General features: G+C 40.9%; 1 protein-coding gene and 1 pseudogene across 1 annotated transcript; one reads left to right on the plus strand and one right to left on the minus strand.

Annotated features, from left to right (window-relative positions):
- Positions 1 to 764: 764 nt before the first annotated feature.
- Positions 765 to 22390, minus strand: IER3IP1 (immediate early response 3 interacting protein 1). Its single transcript, XM_019986678.2, has 3 exons — positions 22207 to 22390; positions 7565 to 7666; positions 765 to 6301 (listed from the first exon to the last, which is right to left on the minus strand). Exons 1-3 carry the CDS (start codon positions 22295 to 22297, stop codon positions 6246 to 6248), a joined length of 249 nt encoding a protein of 82 aa, XP_019842237.1. The 5' UTR covers positions 22298 to 22390; the 3' UTR covers positions 765 to 6245.
- Positions 22296 to 26413, plus strand: LOC109577673 (ferritin light chain pseudogene; annotated as a pseudogene).
- The last annotated feature ends 877 nt before the right edge of the window (positions 26414 to 27290 follow it).

Consider the following 27290-nt stretch of genomic DNA (forward strand, 5'->3'; position numbering starts at 1 on the left):
AGGGCTACAAGAGAGATGCTTAAACTGTGTGGAAACAAAGCAAACCAATTCAAGATCTTTAGGAGGTAAGAGTCAGAAATTGGTGGAAGATTAGATTAAGGGTAAGGGAGAGGAAGGCATCAAGATAATTACTAGGTTCCTGCTGCTGCTGCTGCTAAGTCACTTCAGTCGTGTCCGACTCTGTGCGACCCCAGAAACGGCAGCCCACCAGGCTCCCCCATCCCTGGGATTCTCCAGGCAAGAACACTGGAGTGGGTTGCCATTTCCTTCTCCAATGCATGAAAGTGAAAAGTGAAAGGGAAGTCGCTCAGTCGTGTCCGACTCTTCGCCACCCCATGGACTGCAGCCCACCAGGCTCCTCAGTCCATGGGATTCTCCAGGCAAGAGTACTAGGTTCCTGGGTTTGGGCAATTGGGTGGTATGGTGTCTTTCACTGAGATGTGGAATAATAGACCATGACTAATGGCTTCCTCTTCACAAAAGATTCAAATGACCTTGCCTGCCAAAGGGCAAGACCAGTAAAAATGGGATGGGACCTCAAAAGAAAAAAATGGGACAAAACCCCAGAGAAGTGGAGATGGAAATAAGACCGTACCAGAACTAGAACAAAAGGAGTAGAATTCCTAAACTTAAATTCATCATGAGTCTCTAACTTACCTTGATCATGAGTGTCTGTGGACATTGTCCAGTATGTGTCCCAGGTCCTTGCACAAAATGTTTTCACAATATCTGACATCTAATGACCAATCAGAGGCCAAGGAAAATTTTAGCAAAAAAGATTTCCATTATGCTTGGTATTAAAATTTTATTATTGGTAATGACTTTGGTTACAAGTCAGTAAGAAAGTAACTTATTTCACACACAAAAAACATTTCAGAACATCTTTTTTATCTAGGATCAAAGGTTAGTGACCTGGTAAAGATGACTCTCGCTCACTCTCTCTCTCTCTCTCTCTCTCTCTCTCTCTCTATATATATATATATATATATTTATAAAATCTGTAACAGACATCTGGTCTGAAACAATTATTGACCAATTTTACAGATGAAGCAACCAAAACAACTGAGGTCTTAGGAAGTTTATTTAAGCCATATGATAAATAGTTCTAGCTGGCATACTAGCAATATCCTGCCTCCTATTTTACTCAAATATACTGCCTTGTCTCAGGTCACTTCATGAGTACATACATATATACACACAAGTGATTACAAACATCTACAGGGCACAAATCACCATGCCTACTCTACAAAAAGCAGGGTTTTTTCTCAATACTTCATATTTTTGAAAGTTTAGGGTTTGGTGGAAGAACCTTAGGAAGCTTGTTAAGAGTAGACGCTGAACAGTGGGCCTATGGGTCTCATTCCTGCTTCAACTGATATACAGAAATGGACCTGCTCCCATCTGTTTTATTTCTGGCTGTGCTGGGTGTTCGTTACAGCCTGTGGGCTCTTCATTGTGGCACATGGGCTTAGGTGCCCTGAAGCCTGTGGGATCTTAGTTCCCCGGCTGAGGATCAAACCTGTGTCCCCTACATTGCAAGGCAGATTCTTAACTACTGGACCACCAGGGAAGTCTGCCATCTGTTTAAGATACTAGAGGATTACACTTCTAAATTATTCTTTTGGAAATCCAGTTCTGCTGTTAACAATCGAAGTTTGAAAACCATTTGCTTAAGGAATAGGCTATGAATTTGAGTATGTACAGACTACAGTAAAGATCCTTCATCCCAGGTCATAGGCATATAGACACAGGGTCAGAATACACAAGACCATTGACACTACAGGTATTTGGAGTCCAAAATAATCACAGATTGTTAACTCTAAGAATGGTTAAGTGGGAAGATGTTGGTAGGCAGGCAGGCGCTTAAGTTACTGTCTACTAAAACAAGACTCTATCGTTACTGAATTGCAACTTCCCTGGGGAAACCAGGGTTAGCCTGTGAAAGTTTACAGACCTCTTTTCAGGCACAGTAGAGCTAGAACTGTGTAAGAGGACTTTAGGGAGAAAACTTTTTTCTTTCCATCTTTTTAAGACTTATTATTTGGCGGCGGTGGTCTTTGTTGCTGTGAGCAGGCTTTCTCTAGGTGCACAGTGGGAATGACTCCCTAGTTGTGGTGTGCTGGTTTCTTTTTGCAGTAGCTTCTCTTGTTGCAGAGAACAGGTTCTAGGCCAGCAGGCTTCAGTAATTTCAGCACGCGGAGTCTACAGCACAGGCTTAGTCCCTGTGGCACATAGACTTAGTTACTCCATGGCACGTAGGATCCAACCATACCTGGGATCAAACCTGTGTCCCTTGCATTGGAAGGCAGATTCTTAAGCACTGGACCACCAGGGAAGCTCCTAGAGAGGAAATACTTTGATGCCCATGTTGCACAGAACCACTTCACTACAGAATACTCGAATCCTGCCCTGCTGTAACTGCTCTCCATTGAAAGGTGAACTTGGACAGTATCTCAACATTAAATGAGTATAAAAGTGTGTTGTAACATCTTCACTAAAATGCTATTAGGCCAAGGTCTCTTCTATTTATTTTTTGCTTTTAAAGTTTTACTTTTTTATTTTTTAACTTTGCAGTATTGTATTGGTTTTGCCATGTATCAATATGAATCTGCCACAGGTATACACGTGTTCCCCATTCTGAACCCTCCTCCCTCCTCCCTCCCTGTACCATCCCTCTGAGTCGTCCCAGTGCACCAGTCCCAAGCATCCAGTATCTTTCATTGAACCTGGACTGGTGACTCGTTTCATATATGATATTATTCATGTTTCAATGCCATTCTCCCAAATCTTCCCACCCTCTCCCTCTCCCACAGAGTCCACAAGACTGTTCTATACATCAGTGTCTCTTTTGCTGTCTTGTATACAGCGTTATTGTTACCATCTTTCTAAATTCCATATATATGCATTAATATACCGTATTGGTGTTTTTCTTTCTGGCTAACTTCACTCTGTATAATAGGCTCCAGTTTCATCCACCTCATTAGAACTGATTCAAATGTATTCTTTTTAATGGCTGAGTAATACTCCATTGTGTATATGTACCACAGCTTTCTTATCCATTCATCTGCTGATGGACATCTAGGTTGCTTCCATGTCCTGGCTATTATAAACAGTGCTGCAATGAACATTGGGGTACACATGTCTTTCAAGTCTGGTTTCCTCAGTGTGTATGCCCAGCAATGGGATTGCTGGGGAGAAGGCAATGGCAACCCACTCCAGTACTCTTGCCTGGCAAATCTCATGGACGGAGGAGCCTGGTAGGCTGCAGTCCATGGGGTCGCTAGGTGTCAGACACGACTGAGCGACTTCACTTTCACTTTTCACTTTCATGCATTGGCGAAGGGAATGGCAACCCACTCCAGTGTTCTTGCCTGGAGAATCTCAGGGATGGGGGAGCCTGGTGGGCTGCCGTTTCTGGGGTCGCACAGAGTCGGACACGACTGAAGCGACTTAGCAGCAAGGCAGTTCTATTTCCAGTTTTTAAAGGAATCTCCACACTGTTCTCCATAGTGGCTGTACTAGTTTGCATTCCCACTAATAGTGTAAGAGGGTTCCCTTTTCTCCACACCCTCTCCAGCATTTATTGCTTGTAGATTTTTGGACCACAGCCATTCTGACTGGCGTGAAATGGTACCTCATAGTGGTTTTGATTTGCATTTCTCTGATAATGAGTGATGTTGAGCATCTTTTCATGTGTTTGTTAGCCATCTGTATGTCTTCTTCGGAGAAATGTCTATTTAGTTCTTTGGCCCATTTTTTGATTGGGTCATTTTTCTGGAATTGAGCTGTAGGAGTTGCTTGCATATTTTTGAGATTAGTTGTTTGTCAGTTACTTCATTTGCTATTATTTTCTCCCATTCTGAAGGCTGTCTTTTCACCTTGCTTATAGTTTCCTTTGTTGTGCAGAAGCTTTTAAGTTTAATTAGGTCCCATTTGTTCATTTTTGCTTTTATTTCCAATATTCTGGGAGGTGGGTCATAGAGAATCCTGCTGTGATGTATGTCGGAGAGTGTTTTGCCTATGTTCTCCTCTAGGACTTTTATAGTTTCTGGTCTTACGTTTAGATCTTTAATCCATTTTGAGTTTATTTTTGTGTATGGTGTTAGAAAGTGTTCTAGTTTCATTCTTTTACACGTGGTTGACCAGTTTTCCCAGCACCACTTGTTAAAGAGATTGTCTTTAATCCATTGTATATTCTTGCCTCCTTTGTCAAAGGTAAGGTGTCCATAGGTGCGTGGATTTATCTCTGGGCATTCTATTTTGTTCCATTGATCTATATTTCTGTCTTTGTGCCAGTACCATACTGTCTTGATGACTGTGGCTTTGTAGTAGAGCTTGAAGTCAGGCAGGTTGATTCCTCCAGTTCCATTCTTCTTTCTCAAGATTGCTTTGGCTATTCGAGGTTTTTTGTATTTCCATACAAATTGTGAAATTATTTGTTCTAGCTCTGTGAAGAATACCATTGGTAGCTTGATAGGGATTGCACTGAATCTATAAATTGCTTTGGGTAGTATACTCATTTTCACTATATTGATTCTTCCAATCCATGAACATGGTATATTTCTCCATCTATTAGTGTCCTCTTTGATTTCTTTCACCAGTGTTTTATAGTTTTCTATACATAGGCCTTTAGTTTCTTTAGGTAGCTCTTCTTTCTCTTTAAAATTCTATTGCCTGTGGAGAAGCAGGAGTGCCCTCAGTTAACTGCTTCTTTTGAATCTGTTCAAAAGCTTAAATTCAAATTCATGTGTCAGATTCTTAAATTGCCTTTAAGGGCAAAATATGTTAGTTACTCCCATTAGCCAACAAATCAACTAAGGATCCCTCATAAACTTCTTTGGTTCAGCTGTAAGGCCCCCCTGCTCAGAGATCTTCCATCTCCAGCTCAGGCATGGCCAACAGGCATCTAATACCTGCCCTTAAGTCATAGAATCAGAGTTGTTCATGAGTTGTCCTGATATATGTCAGCAATGCTGTTAATTCATTGAAGAAAAAAGAAACTCATTAAATCTGTGTTCAATGATTTTAGAGCAAAGAACATATAGAGTAAGTATTATACACAAAATAAGATTAACACTGACAGGTATATACTAAGGTACAAAAACAAGTGTTTGACTTGGAAACTGAATTTTATTTACAAATGTTCTCTTTTAAACACAGATGCCGTTCCACCCCTTTTAAAGCATTATTAACTAATTTCCAGAAAAACCATTTACATTATCTTAATCTTTCTGCATAAAACGGTATTATGGGATAAACAAATATGGGATGGTCTAAGACTTAAAAACAAAACAAAAGACAATTTATCCACCATGAATGCTCTAGTGTCTGACAGAATGAAGAATCACCAATCACACCCCTTAATGTGCTACTCCAAGAAACCTGATAATTTAGGGAGGTAAATGCTTAACAATAAAGTCTTACATAGTGTGGTTTAATGGTGATTGTTTAGGATTGCTCTTGCAGGCTACTATTTATGCTGATTTTAAAAAATAAGTCATCATTGTTAAAAAGGGCATAGACTTTTCTATACAGATTTTTCTTTAACCTTTGGAAATATGTAGATACTGATCTGGTCTCATCATTCAGGCCAATTAATAAAATAACAAATGCATGAATAAAACTTAAAATGAAACTTAAAAACACAATCAACATGTGACTATCCAACCTAAGAAAATTAGAACTCTCCCCAAAATCAGAGTATTGGTCCTCAATAGTTACTATAGATTTGAATTTTTCATAGCTGAGACAGTATACAGACAGAATACTTAACCAACGAGTTCAAAATAAAACAATCCAAATTATCTAACATTTTATATTTTAAAAATCCTTTAAATTTTATCTAGGAGGATAATTGTTCTCACATCATAACTAAGTTACAAGAACTTTGAAAAAAATTCATCCCTGAGAAGTCAAAGAGAGAAATCTCTAAAAACACAGAAGTGACAGTCCTGCACCCTTTTAACAATCTCTTCCATAGCATGAACTTTTATCAGCAGTCAGCAATCCAATGTATTCCAATCCTCGACAGTTATGGCCTCTGATGATACGATCTTTTTACAATAAAACTGTAAGTACAACATTTTTTAAAAATCAGATAAATAGGGACTCTGGTTTTATTGTCAGGTTTACATTTTTGTCAAGTCCAAGGAGAGCCAGCTAAGATATGTATACTTCAATAAAGACTGAAGTAATAACTTCTGCTGGCAGCTCTTCTTCGGAGTCTCCGTTTCCCCCACTGATCTTCACCCAAACAGTAAAAGTAATACAATTGCAATTGAGTTTACTATTATCAATGGCACTGCAAAGAAAAAACAAATTTAATTATTAAACAAATCAGAAAAGAACTAAGTCAGGAAGGTAGAAATACAGTATGTCATCAGAATCACATTGCAAATCCTTATCACATAGCAACATTCAAACATGCATTGGATCATAAAATCCAAACCTTATTTGAAAGAGGGCTTGTGTGACTGGGTAAGGGTCACAACTGTCACAACTAGATCAATACAAAGTAATCTGGGGATAGTGCTGAAGCAGCTCTGGGAACACAAGCAAACTGGACCCAGGCAGAAGTAGACCCACATGGTTGCCAGCGATATCTGACATTAGAAAAACAGTGCAAAGAAGATTCTGTAGCTTCATCACTAAATGAAGAATGAACTTATTTATCATTCTACCCAAAGCTGTGATGAAAGCAGCTAATAGACAGACAGAGGTAGAGGTAGTAAGAGACTCTAATTTTAATAGTTTCAAATAAAAGGTTTTGAACTCCCGAGTTGTTCTAAAATATTTTCTAATAAAATAACAGACATGGGGCCTGTATTTTTCTCTTGAAAGTCTTACAGGACTCTAGATAACTTTTCTACTTAGAAGCAAAAAGAATTTCTAAAAGGCAAGAACACTAATGTCTTTCAATCCCAAGTGGTGACATACAGGTAGCAAAGAAACATCACATCACTGAGCATTCCATCTGCATCAGTTGGCTTAAATAGAGAAGGCAAGAGAGGAAAAAAACTAGTAACTTTTTAAGCACTAAAGCCAAGTCAAACAGAAAAAACTTTCCACTACAAAAATTGTTGGGAAGCCCAGTACAAAATAGCCGGTTGGAGGAAGTCCTTGGGAAAATGGTGAAGGGCCAGAAATACCCCAGCTTGATGTACCCGGGCAGAAAAACATCTCCTGCCTTTGGTTATGCCCGGCACCAAGATTTAATAATAAATATTAAGGATGTTGCTTGAGAAAACGGGTTATGGGATAAGCTCATGGGTCACTTAGAGCACGCTGTCCTTGAAATATTTTTACTGATTAGGTGTTAACCCCATACCCACTCTGCTGACTGTATACTCTAAGCTCTTTGTTAATACTTCTATAAAAAGGCTTGACTGCAGAAATAAACTTGTCAGTCCTTGCAAGAGACTGTCCAAGTATCCTTCTTTCAGGTTCGTTGCTTCCAAGTCCCGGGGAGAAAATCTCCACCAAAAATGACATTCACACTCGGAAGTTTTGCTACTTAAACCACAAAATTAAAATGAAAGAGTGTTCTACTAGTTTTGCTTCTTACCTCTCATCACGGTTCTTACAGATCGAATAAGGTTCATTAGCTGAGATTTAATTCCTGGCTCTTCTCCGAATCCTCCAATTCCCTGGTCTGTTCCCCAGCCAACTGCATAACATAAAGATGATAAGCTGTGTTAAAATTTATTAAGCACTTGCCTTGCTCCCTCATTAGTCACCTTCTAAAACGTAACTTTGAGTCTCTGTTAAAGACATAAAATATAGTCATATGATTTAAAAATTTTAGCGTGTATTTTTTACTTCTGATAAGCAGCACATTTAATTTCCCTTTTAATTTTATAAAATAAACTATAGCCTAGTAAATTATTCCATGGCACTGAATTCAGTAAAGATGACTGTTGTGACAACCTAACTGTTATCTTTCTCCTTTTTTAAACAAAACATTTTTCAGGTCAGAACTGAAAACCAAAGCATATTGTCAAGTTGAATAATAAATTAGTTCAACTCAGAATTCATAAAAACCAATGTAATAATTAGTATAAAGGTGTTGCATCTAAGTTTCACTATGTGTTCACCTGGGGAAATATTAATACAAACCTGTCCATAGCTTGGATAGGTCTTCATAGCATGGCAACAGAGGTATATCTTTTTAACTTGACCATTCCTCTTCATTTCTCAATTTTGAGGTGAGGAATTTAGCCTACTATCTAATCCCACTTATTTTTAGTAAATGGGTCTTTTACCTTCTTCTGTCATTTTCCTGATAATATAAATCATTACTTCTTTACCTTTATTTGTTCATCTTTTTTTTATTGCCTTACACATTCTTCTAGAGGCTCACACATCCTCATTTCTGCAATGTCCTTCTCTTGTCCTTATTTCAGGTCCACTTTTCATATCTCTTATGACTAGGTATTTTTTTAATCTCCTATGACTACAGGGCTTAATTAATTCCTGATACACTAACCATTTAACCTGAAGATGGAGAAAAAGTTTTTATTTTATATATGAAAGAACCAAGTATCAGCTAACAAGATTTCATATTGCTTAATCAACTTTTACTTGGTTGAAATAAAGGTTAAATAATGGTTGCTTTTTTGGTTACATCAATACTGAGATATGCTACGGTGTAAAACTAATATAAAATTCAAGTTCACAACAGAATAGGTATGTTTTGACTCCCACTCACCCTTCAAGACCTAGCTCACCTGTGTTCATAGCCTTCCTAGTCCGCGGAGGTGTTACTCGTTTCAAGCTCCCAGAGCTCAACCTCCATCACAATGGTTAATATCACAGCCTCTACCATCTTTGGCCAGACTCTCAATAGATGCCTCTGCAATTTCACCTCAACCTCTTTCTCCCTTAAAGGGCTAGATCTTTCTAGCTCACAATGTGTGATGATTTCCATCATCTACTGAGTGAAGTCAGAAGCTCCTTAAATTAAAATGCTAGCCCTGTATCATACCACAACCCTCCAAGTATTGCTATTCACACTCAATTCCGATTAACTGCTATACATGTTAAAGACAGCTTCTGAATCCAGGTCTCAGTTCAGTTCAGTCACTCAGTCATGTCTGACTCTTTGTGACCCCATGAACCGCAGCACGCCAGGCCTCCCTGTCCATCACCAACTCCCGGAGTTCACCCAAACCCATGTCCATCAAGCCAGTGATGCCATCCAACCATCTCATCCTCTGTTGTCCCCTTCTCCTCCCTCCTTCAATCTTTCCCAGCATCAGGGTCTTTTCAAATGAGTCAGTTCTTTGCATCAGGTGTCCAAAGTGTTGGAATTTCAGCTTCAGCATCAGTCCTTCCAATGAATATTCAGGACTGATCTCCTTTAGGATGGACTGGTTGGATCTCCTTGCAGTCCAAGGGACTCTCAAGTCTTCTCCAACACCACAGTTCAAAAGCATCAATTCTTCAGCACTCAGCCTTCTTTATAGTCCAACTCTCACATCCATACATGACCACTGGAAAAACCATAGCCTTGACTAGATGGACCTTTGTTGGGAAAGTAATCCAGGTCTGTCTGACTTTAAAGTCAAGGCCTTTCCTAATTCCCCTCTATGTCATAATAAACCTTGTTTTACCCAAACAGTAACTACTGATTGTAAGTCATATTATAAATTCCTGGAACTAAATTTAGTCTTTCTTTACCTTTCCCTTCTCCCCAACCCCAGAGCAAGTACTTAATATACATTTGTGGAATTAAACTGAATTTATAGCAAACCGAGTTAACTTTGGATAAACAAAGGTATGGTAAACCCTAGGATCGTAGATACAACTTTCAAAGAACCATGTTTCTTTATTTTTAAGACACACAAAGCATAACACAAACCATTCATTCATTGTAGCTTTGAGGGAGGGAGGAAGAAATCCTCCAATATTAAATGCATAGATTTCTCCAAGTTAAAAACAATCTCAAACCTGCATTTTGCTTGCTTCTTACTTCTGGATCTCTGGCAAGAAAATATATTTATGCTGTTTCTCCAACATTTACTTTTACTATATAACAAGTTCTACTATAATTTCTTTGTCCCACATATTTTCTAGGTATTTTTCTTTCTCTTTTCTAGGTAGCTCAAATCAGAATTCTCCACTATACGGCAATTCTCTGTCATCTAAGTTCAAAGGTGTAGTACCAGCCTTTAACTACTTACAATATGGTGAAAATTATTTCATAATAGTGTCTTGAAAAGACATAAAACACAAAATGGCTACCACCACCAGTTGTATTATTTTCCAAACCAGTTTAGTCTTACTCATATAAACCTACTTAACAACTCTGCACAGTAAGAAAGCAGCCTGGTTTCAGTTAAACATAATGGTTACTGTAAGGAAGAATGTCTCCTTGACCCTCTTAGGGTCCTTGGTTATGTCTGAAAATTAAACTGACAAAGACATTAACAGGAGAAAAGCATACAAAGTTTATTAAGGTTTTACATGTACCTGGGAGTCTTCAGGAGAAAATGAAGACCTGAAAAAGTGAGCAGAACAGGAAACTTCTACCTTTTAGACAAGGGAATAAATTTGTGAAGAATTAACAAGAAAAGGCATTTGGGCTATGGATAATGTCATAAAGTAATACAGTCTGTCTGGCCCTCAGTTCCCTGTCTCTGGTGCTAAGAATGTCTCCCTTCCTTCTGGTATGGGGAGGATACCTTTCACATGAGAAACTTATTTCCTGCTTTCAGGAAAGAAGGGGCAGTGAGGGGGGAGGGTGGGGTGATCGCTCTGCTTCTGGTGTTTTCTCTAAACTCCTTCAGCTTGAGATGTTCAACACGCCACAGTGACTTACTTGGGGGTAGCATGTCCTGAACCCCATCAGTGGACACACACTTTTAAGTTAAGACTTCTCCTGAAATCTACTAATAATAATATGTCCAACTCTTTGCGACCCCATGGACTGTAGCTCCTCTGTCCATGGAATTTTCTAGACAAGAATGCTGGAGTGGGTTGCCATTTCCAGGGGACTTTCCCGACCCAGGAATCCAACCCACATCTCCTGTGCCTCCTGCACTGGCAGGTGGATTCTCTTACCACTGAGCTTACAAGAGTAATAAGAAAGAAGTCCTCAGGCAAGAGAAGTTAATCCGAACAACAACAGAAAAAGATAAACGGAACAATAACTGACTTAGCAGAGAAAACTGAAATCTAAACCTCCAGGGAGCACACAATAAAAAACTGAGGCGAATCTTGCTGAGAATCCTGAAAACTTGAGAGAAACTTCAAAATGCCAGTGAGGGTGATACGGTTTTGGAAACACAGGAGGACTAACTGAAAGTCCCCACAGGAGAAGTTAGCGCCGCTCATCCCCACCTCCCTTTCCTTAGACTGAACTGATGGGAAGAGTTTCTCTCTCTCTTACCCCCTCAGGAGACGGGTTTACTCTCAGTGGAGACTGAAGCAGGGAACCTCCAGACCTGGGGTCTCGGGAAGGTGGACTGAATTAATTAATTAAGGTCTACAAACCTAAGTGTCAGATTCCTGCTCGCTTTCCCTGCTTGTGTATCACATAAGTCTGGAACATAAGAATACTTACATTCTGCAGACAGGAAGTTGCACAATTACTCAGGAAGTTGGTCAATTAGTGACTTCAGTTAGTGACATACAGGGGGATTTAATGAAACGGCGAATTTAACTCAGACGCCCACTGGTGAGTAACTCCCAACCATATACACAGAGCTTCCAAAGAGCCTCTCAGGGTTTACTCTTTAGAATGAACTGACAGTCAAGAGGGAACAATTCTGAACATGGTAGGATAGAGTCAAGCCAGAAAAGAAGGCTCTGAGGAAGAGAGAATGCAAGAAGTTCATTTTTTTAAAAAAACGAACATCCTTAGAGAAAAACAATTGTAGCTACAAAACTCAGAGAACGAGATGCCCTGAAAAAGGGAACATAAAAAAGGAGCACTGTTCTCGCTCTATCAGCATAAAAAGTTCAAGAGGCTGACACACCAAGTTGAAGACACCTACAAGACAAGAAAAGCATTAAAAAAGGAATATCAATATGTCAAAATAACTGGAGTTTCAGAAAGAGCAAAGAAAAAACAGGAAAAAATTACCTAATGAGGTGGCCAAAAAGCACACGGAAAGATGTTCAACATCACTAATTATCAGAGAAAATGAAGTCAAAACTACAACGAGGTATTAACTGACACCGGTCAGAATGGCTATCATCAAAAAATCTACAACAATAAATGCTGGAGAGGGTGTGAAGAAAAGGGAAGCCTCTTACACTGTTGGTGGGAATGTAAACTGATACAGTCACTACACCACTATGGAGAACAGTGTGGAGGTTCCTTAAAACTAAAAATAGAACTACCATATGATCCAGCAATCCCACTCCTAGGCATATACCCAGAGAAAAACATTATTCAAAAAGATACATGCACCCCAATGTTCAACAGCCAGGACACGGAAGCAACATAAATGTCCATCAACAGAGGACAAAGATGATGCAGTGCATATATACAATGGAATACTATTCAGCCGTAAGAACAAAATAATGCCATTTGCAGCAACAAGGACGGACCTAGAGACTGTTTGTCATACTGAGTGAAGTCAGAAAGACATATCATTATGCTATCATTTATATGTGGAGTCAAAAAAAAAGAGGGGGTACAAAATCACTGCAGATGGTGACTGCAGCCATTAAATTAAAAGACGCTTACTCCTTGGAAGGAAAGTTATGACCAACCTAGAGAGCATATTCAAAAGCAGAGACATTACTTTGCCAGCAAAGGTCCGTCTAGTCAAGGCTATGGTTTTTCCAGTGGTCATGTATGGATATGAGAGTTGGACTGTGAAGAAGGCTGAGCGCTGAAGAATTGATGCTTTTGAACTGTGGCGTTGGAGAAGACTCTTGAGAGTCCCTTGGACTGCAAGGAGATCCAACCAGTCCATTCTGAAGGAGATCAGCCCTGGGATTTCTTTGGAAGGAATGATGCTAAAGCTGAAACTCCAGTACTTTGGCCACCTCATGCAAAGAGTTGACTCCTTGGAAAAGACTCTGATGCTGGGAGGGATTGGGGGCAGGAGGAGAAGGGGACGTCAGAGGATGAGATGGCTGGATGGCATCACTGACTCGATGGATGTGAGTCTGAGTGAACTCCGGGAGTTGGTGATGGACAGGGAGGCCTGGCATGATGCAATTCATGGGGTCGCAAAGAGTCGGACACGACTTAGCGACTGAACTGAACTGAACAAATGAACTTATTTACAAAAGTACAGTCATGGATGTAAAAAACAAATTTATCATTACCAAGGGATGGGGGAGCGATAATCTGGGAAATATGAGGATTAATATATATACACTACTATATATATAAAAAAAAGATAATAAGAACCTGCTGTATAGCACAGGAAACTCTACTCAACACTCTATAATGGCCTAATGGGAAAAGAATCTTAAAAAAAAAAAAAGGATATAACGGATTCACTTTGCTGTACACCTGAAACTACCACAAACGCTGTAAATCAACTATACGCCAATAAAAGTTTTTAAAAGAATTATCAAACATATATTAAGAGATGATACCCCAAAACTGAGGGATATGAGCCTTTAGGCCAAATGGGCCCAATCAGGGTACGGCCCAATGAAAAGGAGACCCATAGACTGCCACATTATTGTAAAATTTCAGTCTTCTAAAGATAAAAGGGCTTCCCAGGTAGTGCTAGTGGTAAAGAACCCTCCTGCCAATGCAGGACATGTAAGAGATGGGGGTTCACCTCCTGGGTTGGGAAGATCCCCTGGAGGAGGGCACAGCAACCCACTCCAGTATTCTTGCCTGGAGAATCCCATGGACAGAGGAGCCTGGTGGGCTACAGAACATAGGGTTGCAAAGAATCAGACATGACTGAAGCGACTGTGCATGCAAAGATAAAGAGAATACCCTAAAGGGTCTCTACCTACAAAGAGTCAGGAATCACAATGGCATTAGACTTAACATCAATAAAGGAAATGAGAAAATTAAATGGAATAATGTCCTCAAAACTCTAGAAAAAGTGGTTCCAATCTAGAATTCTACACCTGAACCACAAATCAACTAGAAGAATAAAATTATGATTTTTTTTAACTGTTCAGCTGTAATATGCATAGTCATATTAAATATGGAATACTGATATTACCAATAATTGGCTGGAGATGTGAGAGGCGGAGAAGGGAAGTGTGTGTGTATTTGTGCTTATATAAGAATGAGTGTGCCACTGATGGTACAACTGTGCTAAAACCTTTCACAATAGTAGGTCAATGATTTAAAACTTGAAAGAGTTAAAAATAATTGCTTTAGAAGAATAGAGGAGGTTGAGGAGAGATGGAGCAGGAGGCTTCTATTTTTCTTTATAGGTTGAAGGGCTTTTTTGACCTTAAAACCACACACATACATTGCTTTGATAAAAATAAAAATGACATTTAAAAAGAAAACCTGTAAAGCTACTCCTCTATTGGAGAAACCCCTATGGAATTCAGAGCATGAACATCCTGCGGGCAAGGACAGGTTCCAGAGAGGGGCTTCAACCACAAGTCACTCTGAATTGCTCTATAACTGCCTTTAGACAGTTGGTGGTTTCATTTCCTTTACCTGCTTTTAGGAAATTTATCCTTGCTAAAACTATCACTCCTTTCCATTCAGGGCCACAGTCTCTTAGATGGTAAAAAAGAACTTCTTTAAGTACTTTGTGGATCGTGCACATAATGAGGAGTGATCCCAGAAAAAAAAAATATATCTTCCAACTGCTTGCTCCTCAACAAAACAGGATAAAACTCTACAATATAGAGAATACCATGATTTAAGCATCAGCACTTAAGTAATTTTTAAAAAATAGTAAATTATCGGCTAATGTTAGCTTCTCTATTCTTATGCCACTAGAATGAAAAAGAAAACAGAATTTTGGGGAGAGTGAGGAAAACATTCCTCTCGATATTCCACAGACAAATACAAAATTGACCAGTGAAAGATCATCTGCCAGGGATTACCTTTTACTGTAACAAATAGTTTTCTCTCCAACTGCTACTAAAGAGTGTCAGTTGTTTTTCTAAGGAACCTGGCCAAAGTTTTAAAGAGCTTTGCTTTTTTTTTTTTAAGGATAAAGACTGAACTCTGCAGCTTTCTTGTCCATAGCTGGAGGGCCCAGCAGAAAACAAATGATAAGACCAGCCAGCAGCTGTTGCTGCCAATCTCAGGAATGAACTTAAATAGAAAAAGTTACTAATTGTAAACACCACATAATGTTCTTCCCCTGCCCAGACTTCAAAAAGTCACACACAAAAGGGTAATCCATCCAGGTTCAGTCAACAATCCTCAGCTAGATACATTTTGAAGAAAAAAGTATTAACGCAGTTTTGAGAACATTGGCAAACCTCAGCTTCTTTGAGATCAGTTTCCATTTCTATGAAAGAAAATGAATGCGCTTTATTTTGTGTCACCAAGTTTGCAGGGCTATCATAAATGTAAAAGTACCTAATAAACCACACAAAGAACTCTACTAATATAAGTTTGAAAAAATTACCTTGATCAAAAAGAACACTGCTGAAGTGAATGATCTAGTATACTCAGACTAATCTCTTTTGGTTCAATATAATTCCCAATTCAACACAATTATTTCCACTTAACCTTTGACGAAATTAAATGCTTTTCAGTAATATATATTTAAATAGAAACATGTATCTATAGAGTTTCTTCAATGTTTTATAAACTGCATGCTCATCTATGTCTATCATATGTAAGGCCTATGGAATACCTTGTTCATTTCTCTGTGGTGGTGGCTTAGTTGCTGAGCCATGTCTGACTCTTGAGACCCCATGCATTGTAGCCTCACTGACTGCTCTGTCCATGGGATTTCCCAGGCAAGAATACTGGAATGGGTTGCCAGTTCCTTCTCCAGAGGGATTTTCTGATCCAGGGATTGAATCTGTGTCTCCTGTACTACAGGCAAATTTTTTACCACTAAGCCACCAGAGAAGCCCTCATTTCTCTGTACATTGATGCAAATCTGACTTATTGGTTTTTTGTTTTTGTTTTTTAATATTTACTTATTTAGCCACATTGGGTCTTGATTGCGGCACATGGGATCTTTAGACCAGGGACTGAACCCAGGCCCCCTGCATTGGGAGCATGGCATCTTAGCCACTGGACCACCAGGGGAGTCTCCTGACTTACTGTTTAAAATCTACCTCCTTTAGGAATTTCTCTATTATTTAGGCTCACACAACCCTCACTGGGGGGGTTTTCATAGATGTTATTTATCAGATTGAGAAAGTTCTTTCCTATTCCTAGTTTCTTGAATGTTTTATCATGAAAGGGTATGGGGTTTTGTCAAATTTTTTTCTGCATATATTATAATCATGTGATTTTTATTTTACTAATATGATGAATTAAACTCATTTTAAAAGGTTAAATCAACCCTGCACTCTTGCGGTAAATCCCACCTGGTTTAGTTTGCCAGTGTTCTGCAGAGAATTTTTGTGTTTATATTCATCAGAGATACTGGTCTGGGGTTTCTTTTCTTGTACTGTGTCTGGTTTTCATACCAGGTTAATACTGGCCTCAAGGCATGAGTTGGGATGTCCTCTCTCCTCTCTATTTTGGTATTAAGTTTTCTTTAAATGTTTGGTAGAATCCAGCAATGAAGCCTGGGTTTTCCTTTGTTCAAAGTTTTAAAACTACTAACTTAATCTCTTTACATGTTATAGGTCTAATCAGTCGGTTCAGTAGTTTGTGGTCTTTCTAGAAATTTGTCCATTTCATCTAAATCATCTAATTTGTTGGGATACAGTTGTTCACACCATTCCCTTAACATCCTTTTCATTCTCTAAGGTAGTGATGTCTCCTTTGATCACTGACTTTAGGAATCTGAGTCTTCTTTTTTACTGTTTGCCAATTTTGTTGATCTTCTGAGAGAACTGGCTTTTTGTTTTGTTAATTCTCTTTATTGTTTTTCTGCTCTGGATTTTATTAATTTTCACTGTAATCTTTATTATTTCCTTTGTTTTTTCCCCAGTAGGGGAGGGGGGAGAACTGGATGTGGCTCAAACACAAGAGAGTCTCACTGCCCTTACTGAGCTTTAATAGATTTTCTTGGCAGAAAAAAGAAGTTTCTCTGTTTGTTGTATATTCTTATGACAATTTCCGGTGACTCTGAATGTTTGTTTTTTAAATAATAGTCACTAGTTATAGTGGTTTCATTGAAAAGAGGGTCCAGTGAAGGTTCTCACATCAACATTTTGGAAGTGCTCTCCATTAATAATTGTATTTCCAAATAATCTGTTTAAAAGTGGGCAGAGGAACTGAAGAGTCCAAAGACATAAAAATGGCCAAAAAGTACATGAAAATGTATTCAACATCACTATTCATCAGAGAAATGCAAGTCAGAGCACAATGAAATATCACCTCACACTTGTTAGAACAGCTATTACCAAAAAAAACAAGAGACAATAAATGCTGGCAAGGATGTGGAAAAAGGGAACCTTTGTGCACTGTCCACAGGAATGTAAATTTGTACAGCTGCTATGGAAAGTAGGATGATGGTTCCTCAAAAAATTTCAAAAAGAAATACATTTAGTAACCCCATTTCTGGGTATTTATCCAAAAGAGATGAAATCATTATCTTGAAGAGATATTTGCATTCCTATGTTCATTCCAGCACTATTCACAATTGCCGAGACATGAAAACAATCTAAGTGTTCACTGACGAATGAATGAATAAAGAAAATGTAATGTACGTATCGGAGAACGCAATGGCACTCACTCCAGTACTCTTGCCTGGAAAATCCCATGGATGGAGGAGCCTGGGAGGCTGCAGTCCATGGGTTCACTGAGGGTCGGACACGACTGAGCGACTTCACTTTCACTTTTCACTTTCACTTTTCACTTTCACGCACTGGAGAAGGAAATGGTAACCCACTCCAGTGTTCTTGCCTGGAGAATCCCAGGGACAGGGGAGCCCGGTGGGCTGCCATCTATGGGGTCGCACAGAGCCGGACACGACTGAAGCGACTTAGCAGCAGCAGCCGCCGCAGCAATGTACCTATACAATGAAATATTATTCAGCCACAAATAAGGAAAACTTGACATATGTGACAACAAAGATGGAGCCTGAGGACACTATGCTAACTGAAATAACTCAGAGGAAGACTACTACCGTACTATCTCACCTATATGTGGGATCTAAAACCATTGAACTCATAGAAAGAGACAGTAGTATGGCGGTTGCCAGGAGCTGAGTGGTGGAGGAAACCAGGAGATATTGGTCAAAAGGTACTCTCAGTTATTAGATGAGCAAATTTTGGGGATCTACTGTACAGCATGGTGACCACAGTTAACAACACTGCATTGTTTACTTGAAAGCTGCTCTGAAAGTAAATCTTAAATGTTCTCACTGAAACAATATCTACAATAAAATGATAATTATGTAAGGTGAAGGATATGTTAACCAACCTTACTGTGGTAAGCATTCTGCAATATATATGTGTACCAAATCATCACAAATATGTCTTACACTTACACAATGTTATATGTCAATTAAATCTCAAAGCTGGGGGAAAAAAGAATGATGTATTAACATTTATAAATGGCTAATTCCCACTTAATAGCTTCATCTGTCTCCTGGCCTGCAAAAGCTTGCTATGTATTTTTAATATGGCCCTTTCAGAAAAAAAAATGTTTTCTTCCAGCTTTATTTTTACCTTTCCCACTTAGATCTACAACATTCTTGCAATTGACTTTTGTGTTTAGCATGAAGCAGAGGGTCAAGATTCATTTACTTCTTTTTGAATATCCAGTTAACCCAGAATCATTTATCGAAGGACCTTCCTATCACACTCTGCTGTTACCTTTATTAAATTAAGTGTCCATATAAATATGTGTCTATATTTGGATTCTCCACTCTGCTCCATTGTTCTATTCTCCAAAAAACTTTTATTAAATTTCCTTCTCCTTAATTAGCCAGAATCAGCTTCTGCTGCTTGCAACCAAGAACACTGACATGAATAAATAATTTCAGGACTCAATCCTTGAACCTCTCTGAGAAAGAGCCTTCATTCCAACAGTTTGAAATTACCAGCCAACACTAAAAATCCCCATGTGTAAATCCTGCCCAAACCTCCCTTCTGGGTGCCAGACCTGTATACACAAATGCCTACATGACATCTCTCTCCACTTAGAAGTCTGAAAGGTAACCAAAAATACACTACTTCCTATTCCTATTCTAGGACTTAGCTTTAAATGCTATTTCCTTAGGAACCAACACTGTCCTAATCCAACCAGGAGGTTACATTCCCATGGTTCTTACCTAGTTCTCTTCCTTCAAAGCATTTATCCTAGACTCAACTATCTGTATAATTATTTATCTGTTCTACTGCTCTGAGAACAAAGACACTGGGTCATGCTCGCTGCTACATCTTTCCACGTTGCTCACAGTGATTGGCCTATTTGTTGTAAGGAATGGAGAAAAACTTTCTGCCACCAACTCTAGGAACCTCCTGCTTCTCCAGCTAACTTTTCCTCCTTTTTCAATAAAGAAAGTATCCCACCTCCCATTTATGCCATCTCTTCCATGTGTACCTTAGGTCCCATCTCCACCCACCTTCTCAGAATCCTTCAGCTATCAATCACCTCATTTCTCTCCTGTATCTTTTATTTTTCTCTCATTACTATTTCTTTCCTGTTAGCCATTCTTTTTTCTAACCTTTAATTATGAAAGTTTTAAAACATATTTATCACTCAGATTTAATAACTGCTGATTTTTTAAACATTTTATTTTATATTGGAGTATAGTTGATTTACAATGTGTAATAATTGTTGACTTGGGGGACTTCTCTCATGGCTCAGTGGTTAAGAATCCGTCTGCCAATGCAGGAGACACAGGTTCAATCCCTGATCTGGAAAGCACCCATGTGCCATGGAGCAACTAAGCCCAGTTGCCGCAACTATTGCGCCTGTGCTCTTGAGCCTGGGAGCCATAACTACTGAAGCCCACGCCTCTAGAGCCCGTGCTTTGCAACAACAGAACCCACCGCACTGAGAAGCCTGCACACCCCAACTAGAGAAAGCCCTCGCAGCAACCAAGACCTAGCATAGCCCAAATTAAATAAATAACTAATTTTTTAAATTATTGACTTTTTTTTTTTTTTTGCCTTATGTCCTTCATTTTTTTCTCTGCTTGATTTCTTTAAAAATAAATTGCTGGTACTATAATATTTCACTCCTGAATATTTCAGTATGCATCTTTATCACACTAACAAGATGTCCAGTGATTCCTTAATATCATCTAGTATCTAGTCCATACTAGAATCTTCAAAATGTTTTTTACAGTCGATGTGTGAAGTAGAAGTCAACCAAGGTCCACACGCTGCATATGAATACCTTCTTAATCTCTTCTTTTTTATATTTGTATATTTGCTTCAGTGTTCACTTTCTCCCCACGTTTTTCATGGCACTGACTTACAAAAGAACCTGACTAGTTCTCACTGTTGCTGCTGCTGCTAAGTTGCTTCAGTCGTGTCCAACTCTGTGTGACCCCATAGACGGCAGCCCACCAGGCTCCCCCGTCCCTGGGATTCCCCAGGCAAGAACACTGGAGTGGGCTGCCATTTCCTTCTCCAGTGCGTGAAAGTGAAAAGTGAAAGTGAAGTTGCTCAGTCGTGTCCTACTCTCAGTGACCCCATGGACTGCAGCCCACCAGGCTCCTCCATCCATGGGATTTTCCAGGCAAGAGTACTGGAGTGGGGTGCCATTGCCTTCTCCCTCACTGTTGCTGCTGACACCTAAAAACGAAACCACCACAAAACATATCCCCGTATCCCCTTCCAGCTACCATTTCTTCATTTCCTCCAACTTAGTGTAAAGCAGGGATGAGAACAGTACCTGTCTCACAGGGTTCTTGTAAGGGTTACACAAGTTAGTATGTGTAAAGCACTGGATACAGATTCTAGCACACGGTTAGTGTTCAGCATTAGGTATCATTATTGTTATTATATCCATTCAACTTGTATTATACTCACAATATCTACTTGCCCTATTTGAAATGGTGCTTTCCACATCCACTCTTCTACACTTCTGAACTGTTCTCCATAAAGTAACCAGAAAGATCTTGCAAATAACACAAATCTGGTCGCATCACTGCCCTGCTTAGGACCTTTCCAATTTTCACACCAGCTTTTTACCCCTCACTTCCTGACCCTTCACCTAATGTTTACTGATACATTACACGTTTCCGGTTAGACATACTTCCTCTAAGATTTCAAAGACTCACAAGTTAGTATGTCCCAACACATCTCTTTTGTAACATTCTGCATACTTGTTATTGGCACTTCTTCAGTTTTTACTTAGAGTAACTTCCATTAGAAGGGTAGGATAACTGTTGTAACCTCAGCTCCTATTACATGGGCCCGGCACATATTTGTGCTCAATAAATCTCTCCTGAAGGAATAAATGAAACGAATCAACCTTGCTCATGGGTTTGAGTTTCAGTGATCTACACTGACACGTTCCGCACGCTGTGACAAATGATGTACCATCATGCAGTATTCTGCCGTAATTGTGCCTTAGACAGAAAAAAAGCAGCCTGCCCAAGTGGCATGGAGCTCGCTGGATTGCGAGATCCCGGTAGGCATAATTTGTCTTCCCTGTACGCTCAGATTCTAGGCTGGTGCATCACAGGCACCCGATAAACTGTGCTGAATAAACTTTTCTTGGAATGCGCGTGGCTGGATGTTGTGATAATCCCAACAGGCTTCCTTTCCTCTTATCTCCAAAGCCCAGGAACCCCTATGACTCTCCATCAGTTCCTTCTTCAAACTACCCACGCTCCAAAATGAGCCACGCCCCTCCCTCTTTCACTGAAAACCCACACCTCAGATTTTTGACAATTAAAAGCAGCCATGGAAACGTGTACTAAATTCCTAGCCTAAACTAGTCGCAGGCAAGGGCGTCCCCGGCTCTACTCATCTCCGCTTCCCGACCCCCCAGGGCTGGCACCCAGCGGGCGTCTGTGGAACAATCTTCACTCTCCTGTGAGACGAGAGTGGCTCGGCTTCCCCACCCAAGGAAGGGCCCCAAAGAGGCGAGCCCTTGGCCGCCCGTCCGTCCGTCCCTGCCCAGGTGGTCCCCTCACGCGGCCCTACTCGGGTCCGCGATCCCCGAGCTCCGCCGCCGCCCCCTCAGTGCGGCCCACCGGCCCCACTCACTGTTCTTGAGGAAACGCTCCTCGTGAAGCACGGCGATGGCATTGACGCAGAGAAGGGCCGCCTGCAGCAGCGAGTACAACGTAAAAGCCATGGCCACCCACCCCAAGGCCCAACTGACTCCTCTCCCTCGGCGGCAGGGGACGTGGCGCCGCCACGTCCGGCGCTTCCTACGGCAGCTAGCGAGGCCCAAAACGCGCCCTGAGAGGCTCCGCCCCGTCTGGCTAAGACCCGCCCTACGCTCACCTCTGCAGGGCGTGTCTGCTGAGCTGTGTAGACCCGCGCTGTCCAATGCGGCAGCTTGGAAGTGACTACTGAACATTTGAATAGTGTCTGGCCCTAACGGAAATGTTGTAAATGTAAAATACACAGAACGAAAACAGAACGTAAAATCTCCCGATAATTTAAAAGTATTGATTACATGTTGAAATGTTTTGATTATATTAGGTAAATAAAATGCAAACATTAATTTTTATTGTTTATTTCTATTTTTTAAAATGTGGCAATGAGGTTATTGATAATGACATGGAGGCTTGTCCAATACTTCCATTGGACAGCGCTGTACTAGATGCTCCCAAGTGTTGTATGAGATGTTAAAGCTGCTGCTAAGTCGCTTCAGTCGTGTCCGACTCTGTGCAACCCCATAGACGGCAGCCCATCAGGCTCCACCGTCCCTGGGATTCTGCAGGCAAGAACACTGGAGTGGGTTGCCATTTCTTTCTCCAATGCATGAAAGTGAAAAAATAAAGTGAAGTCGCTCAGTCGTGTCCTACTCCTAGCGACCCCATGGACTGCAGCCCACCAGGCCCCTCTGTTCATGGGATTTTCCAGGCAAGGGTACTGGAGTGGGGTGCCATTGCCTTCTCTGTGAGATGTTAATAGGTAATTCCTATTTTACAGATGAAAAAGGCAAATAAAAGTTTTTATAAAAATTTAACTGAAATAATATGGGTTGAGTTGCACCCCACAGGCCTCCAAGGACTGTGCTTGCCCGAGTTCAAGACCAAAGGAAAACCTAGGAGTCAGAAACAGAAATAATGATGTAATGGATGAGGGGGCAGGAACAGGAATACTTACTGTCAAAAGCAAGGCCCTGGAGTGACACCCCAAGGTGGGCAAGATATGGCAGCAATCTTCATTCCTGGGGAATGGTGGGGTTGGCGGGTAGGGATGGGGGGATTACCAATTACAGAGTAATTGGCTGTCACCTTGGCTGATTGGTTACCAGGATTACCAGGGAAACCAGCAGAGGGGCATGCCCTTCACTGCTCCTTCAACAAGAACAATCACTGGCTGGGATTGGGGCAAGTGTGTGGGTGGGTCAGTCCTGAGTGTAGGGTGTAGGTGAAGCAGGTCCTGGTGGAGCAGGTGGTTACAGAGAGAAAGAGAACAGCCATCTTGGGGGTTCTGACCTTACAACAGGTCTTAAAATTACTGGATGAGAAACATTCTCTCCTTGATCAAACTCAACCTTGGCCTGTAAAAACTACAGATTCTCAACACAAATGATTTCATCCAATCCCCTATCCACATATTAAAAGACTTAGTTTCTAACAGCTCAATCCATAAGAATTAACCCTTATTATTGTTTAGTTGCTAAGTTGTGTCCAACTCTTTTGTGACCCCATGGACTGTAGCCTACCAGGCTCCTCTGTCCATGGGATTTCCCAGGCAAGAATACTGGAGTGGTTGCCATTTCCTTCTTTAGGGGATCTTCCCAAACCAGGGATCAAACCTGCGTCTCCTGCATTGGTAAGCGTGGCCACCACGGAAGTCCCTAGCCCCACCTTAAAGTGCCTGCCTGAGAAAGTTCAAGGCTCCCCCCAAAATTTGCTGTTTGTTCTAGCCCACACCTGAAAATAGGCAACTGACCACACCTTCTTAGAGCACTTATGAAAGTGGATTTATGATTGTGAGTCCTTCCTCTGTCCCTTTGAGATATATATGTATCTCCTACTGTTGAAGGGTGTCTTACTCAAGGACCTAAAAGCCATTCCTTTAAAATGTAATCACCAGGACTTCCCTGGTAGTCCAGTGGTTAAGAATCCACCTGCCAGTGTAGGGCACACCAGTCGATCCCTGGTCAGGGAAGATTCCACGGGCCATGCAACAGCTAAGTCTATACTTCACAACTACTGAGCTCCTGTGCCTAGAATCCGCGATCCCCAGCAAGCGAAGCCATCCCAGTGAGAAGACGGCACACCGAAGCAATGACTAGCCCCTGCTCACTGCAACTAGAGAGAGCCTGTGCACAGCAATGAGGACCCAGTGCAGCCAAAACTAACTAACTAAATAAAGGTAAAAAAATAAGAAAATGACCTTTAAAAAATAAAATTAAATGAAAAATAAAATAAAATGCAATCACTAGGAACGATAGGCCGTCTATCTCCTGGTCTCTGTATGAAGGAAGAATTCTAATTTTGATCATTTTAGCTAATAGACACAGCTGGCCTAATAAGCATTCACACTGACCGCCAGAGTCGGACACAACTGAAGTGACTCAGCACACAGCGCACACATGCAAAGTAATCATTTCCTGAACTTCTCGGTTTCCCCTTTAAAAAGGGAAAAGCAGCACATTAGGCCCAGAAAGGATTTTGGAAGCCTGTGTGTTGCAGCTGCTGGAAGAGATTCTAGCAAAAACCACGAATAATTAGTCAAACTCCCAAGAAGAAATTAAGCTTAAATGGGCCAACCAGTTAGTGCCTACAGGGAAGAAGAGAGATATCTTTTCTCACAGATACACATAAGCACTATCTCCAAAATCGGCCTTAAGTGCAAATCAGGTAGGGACAAACACAGGAAGATAAAGTAAAGGGAATAAAAGAAACAACAGGATGCCAACAAATCCTCCAGTTTTTCAAGGTCCACAAAGCTGTAGACACTAATGATAGAGACAGAAGGTGGTTTTTGTAAGGGGAGAGTGACCACTCCAAGTTTTCTATCCTGGGCTGGGTAGCAGGAGGGGAACATGCGGGCCTTGTCTGGAAGCTTTGGTTAAGTGGTGACTCACAGTTTTGTTTTTTTTTTTTTTTTTTACTAGATTATTGGTTACTGAAGAAAAGGGAAAGAGAGATGACTGGAAGTTAGGGATGGATGAAGTGGAGGTGAGAGAAAAGCATCTCACAGTCACCCGCCTCTGTCTCCACCACTGGGTTACAACTCACATAATCTAATTCTTTTATTGTCAAAAGAATCAGGTTAACCTCTCTGGGCCTTTGTTATATCACCTATAAAATTAGGCGATTATGATCTCTAGGGCTCCTTCAGTCCCCCAAATCTCTAGATCTAGCAAAAGCAGCTTAAAATACAGTGTACAATATTTGTACCAGGTTATCTGATTCATCACTTTTCAAATATCCAGGCTGGTAGACTAAGCTGATAACAGCAGATTATATCCTTAAAAAGAATTGTTCCTCTGATCTCCTTACTTCCAAAAACATTCAAATTCTTGGATTTTTAAAATGTGTTTATAAAATAGTTGTCTCGGCACTGCCCTCAGCGGTCCCGTAGATGCATCTCTTGCTTTAATAATGTTTGGATGGAATAGACCCAGGGACCCCCACCCCCTCACCCTTACACCAGCCTCCCACCACCCTCCAACCTTTTTTTAGTCACAACCCTCAGAATCAGCCACTCAACTCTCCCCGATCACCAAGACCAGTGAACATCATTTTTCAAGCGTAGCTTCTCATTAGTGATCAACCATAAGCTCCCAGAATCGTCAGAATTATTCCACCGAGGTGGAGGCCACCGTCATCTGCCTGGTCAACACATGTCTGCTGGCCTCCTACACCTACCTCTCGCTGGGCTTCTATACTGACCACAATGATGTGGCTCTGGAGGACATGGGCCACTTCTGTGAACTGGCTGAGGAGAAGAAGCAAGAGAGGGTCCAGCATCTCTTGAAAATGCAAAATCAGCATTGCAGCTGCACCCTTTTCCAGGACATGCAGAAGCCGTCTCAAGATGAGTCAGGAAAACCCGGGATGCTATTGAAGCCACCCTTCTCAAGGAGAAGAACCTGACCCAGCCCTTCTGGATCTGCATGGCCTGGGTTCTGCCCTCACAGACCCCTACCTCTGTGACTTCCTGGAGAGACACTTCCCAGAAGATGGGAGAACACCTGACCAATCTCTGCAGGATGGCTGGTCCCCAGGCTGGGTTGGGCGAATATCTCTTCAAAAAGCTCACCCTCAAGCATGACTAGGAGCCTCTGGAGCCCAGCGGCCTTTGAGGAACCCCCCTAATGTCAGGGCTTCACCCCTTCTCTGTGCCTTTTGTTGTTGTTCAATTGCTAAATCATGTCTAACTCTTTGCGACTCCATGAAATGCAGCCTGCCAGGCTTCCCTGTCCTTCACTCTCTCCTGGAGTTTGCTCAAGTTCATGTCCATTGAGTTGGTGATGCCATCCAGCCATCTCATCCTCTGTCACCCCCTTCTTCTCATGCCCTCAAATCTTCCCCAACTTACTTTTTCCAGTAAGTCAGCTCTTTGCATCAGGTGGCCAAAGTATTGGAGCTTCAAGTTCAGCATCAGTCCTTCCAATGAATATTCAGGACTGATTCCCTTTAGGATTGACTAGTTTGGTCTCCTTGTTGTCCAAGGGACTCTCAAGAGTCTTCCCCAGCACCACAATTTGAAAGCATTAATTCTTCGACATTCAGCCTTCTTTATGGTCCAACTCTCACATTTGTAAATGACTACTGGAAAAACCGTAGCTTTGACTATATCGACTTTTGTTGGCAAAGTGATGTCTCTGTGTTTTAGTATGCTGTCTAGGTTTGTCATAGCTTTTCTTACAAGGAGCAAGCGTTTTCTAATTTCATGGCTGCAATCACTGTCTGCAGTGATTTTGGAGTCCAAGAAAATAAAATCTGTCACTGTTTCTACTTTTTCCACTTCTATTTGCCATGAAGTAATGGGACCAGATGCCATGATCTTAGTTTTTTGAATATTGAGTTTCAAGCCAGCTTTTTCACTCCTCTTTAACCCTTATCAAGAGGCTGTTTGGTTTCTCTTCACTTTCTGCTAGTGGTATCATCTGTGTATCTGAGGTTGATATTTCTTCTGGCAGTCTTGATTCC

The sequence above is a fragment of the Bos indicus genome, chromosome 24 (assembly GCF_029378745.1).
Source record: "Bos indicus isolate NIAB-ARS_2022 breed Sahiwal x Tharparkar chromosome 24, NIAB-ARS_B.indTharparkar_mat_pri_1.0, whole genome shotgun sequence".
NCBI lineage: Eukaryota > Metazoa > Chordata > Mammalia > Artiodactyla > Bovidae > Bos > Bos indicus.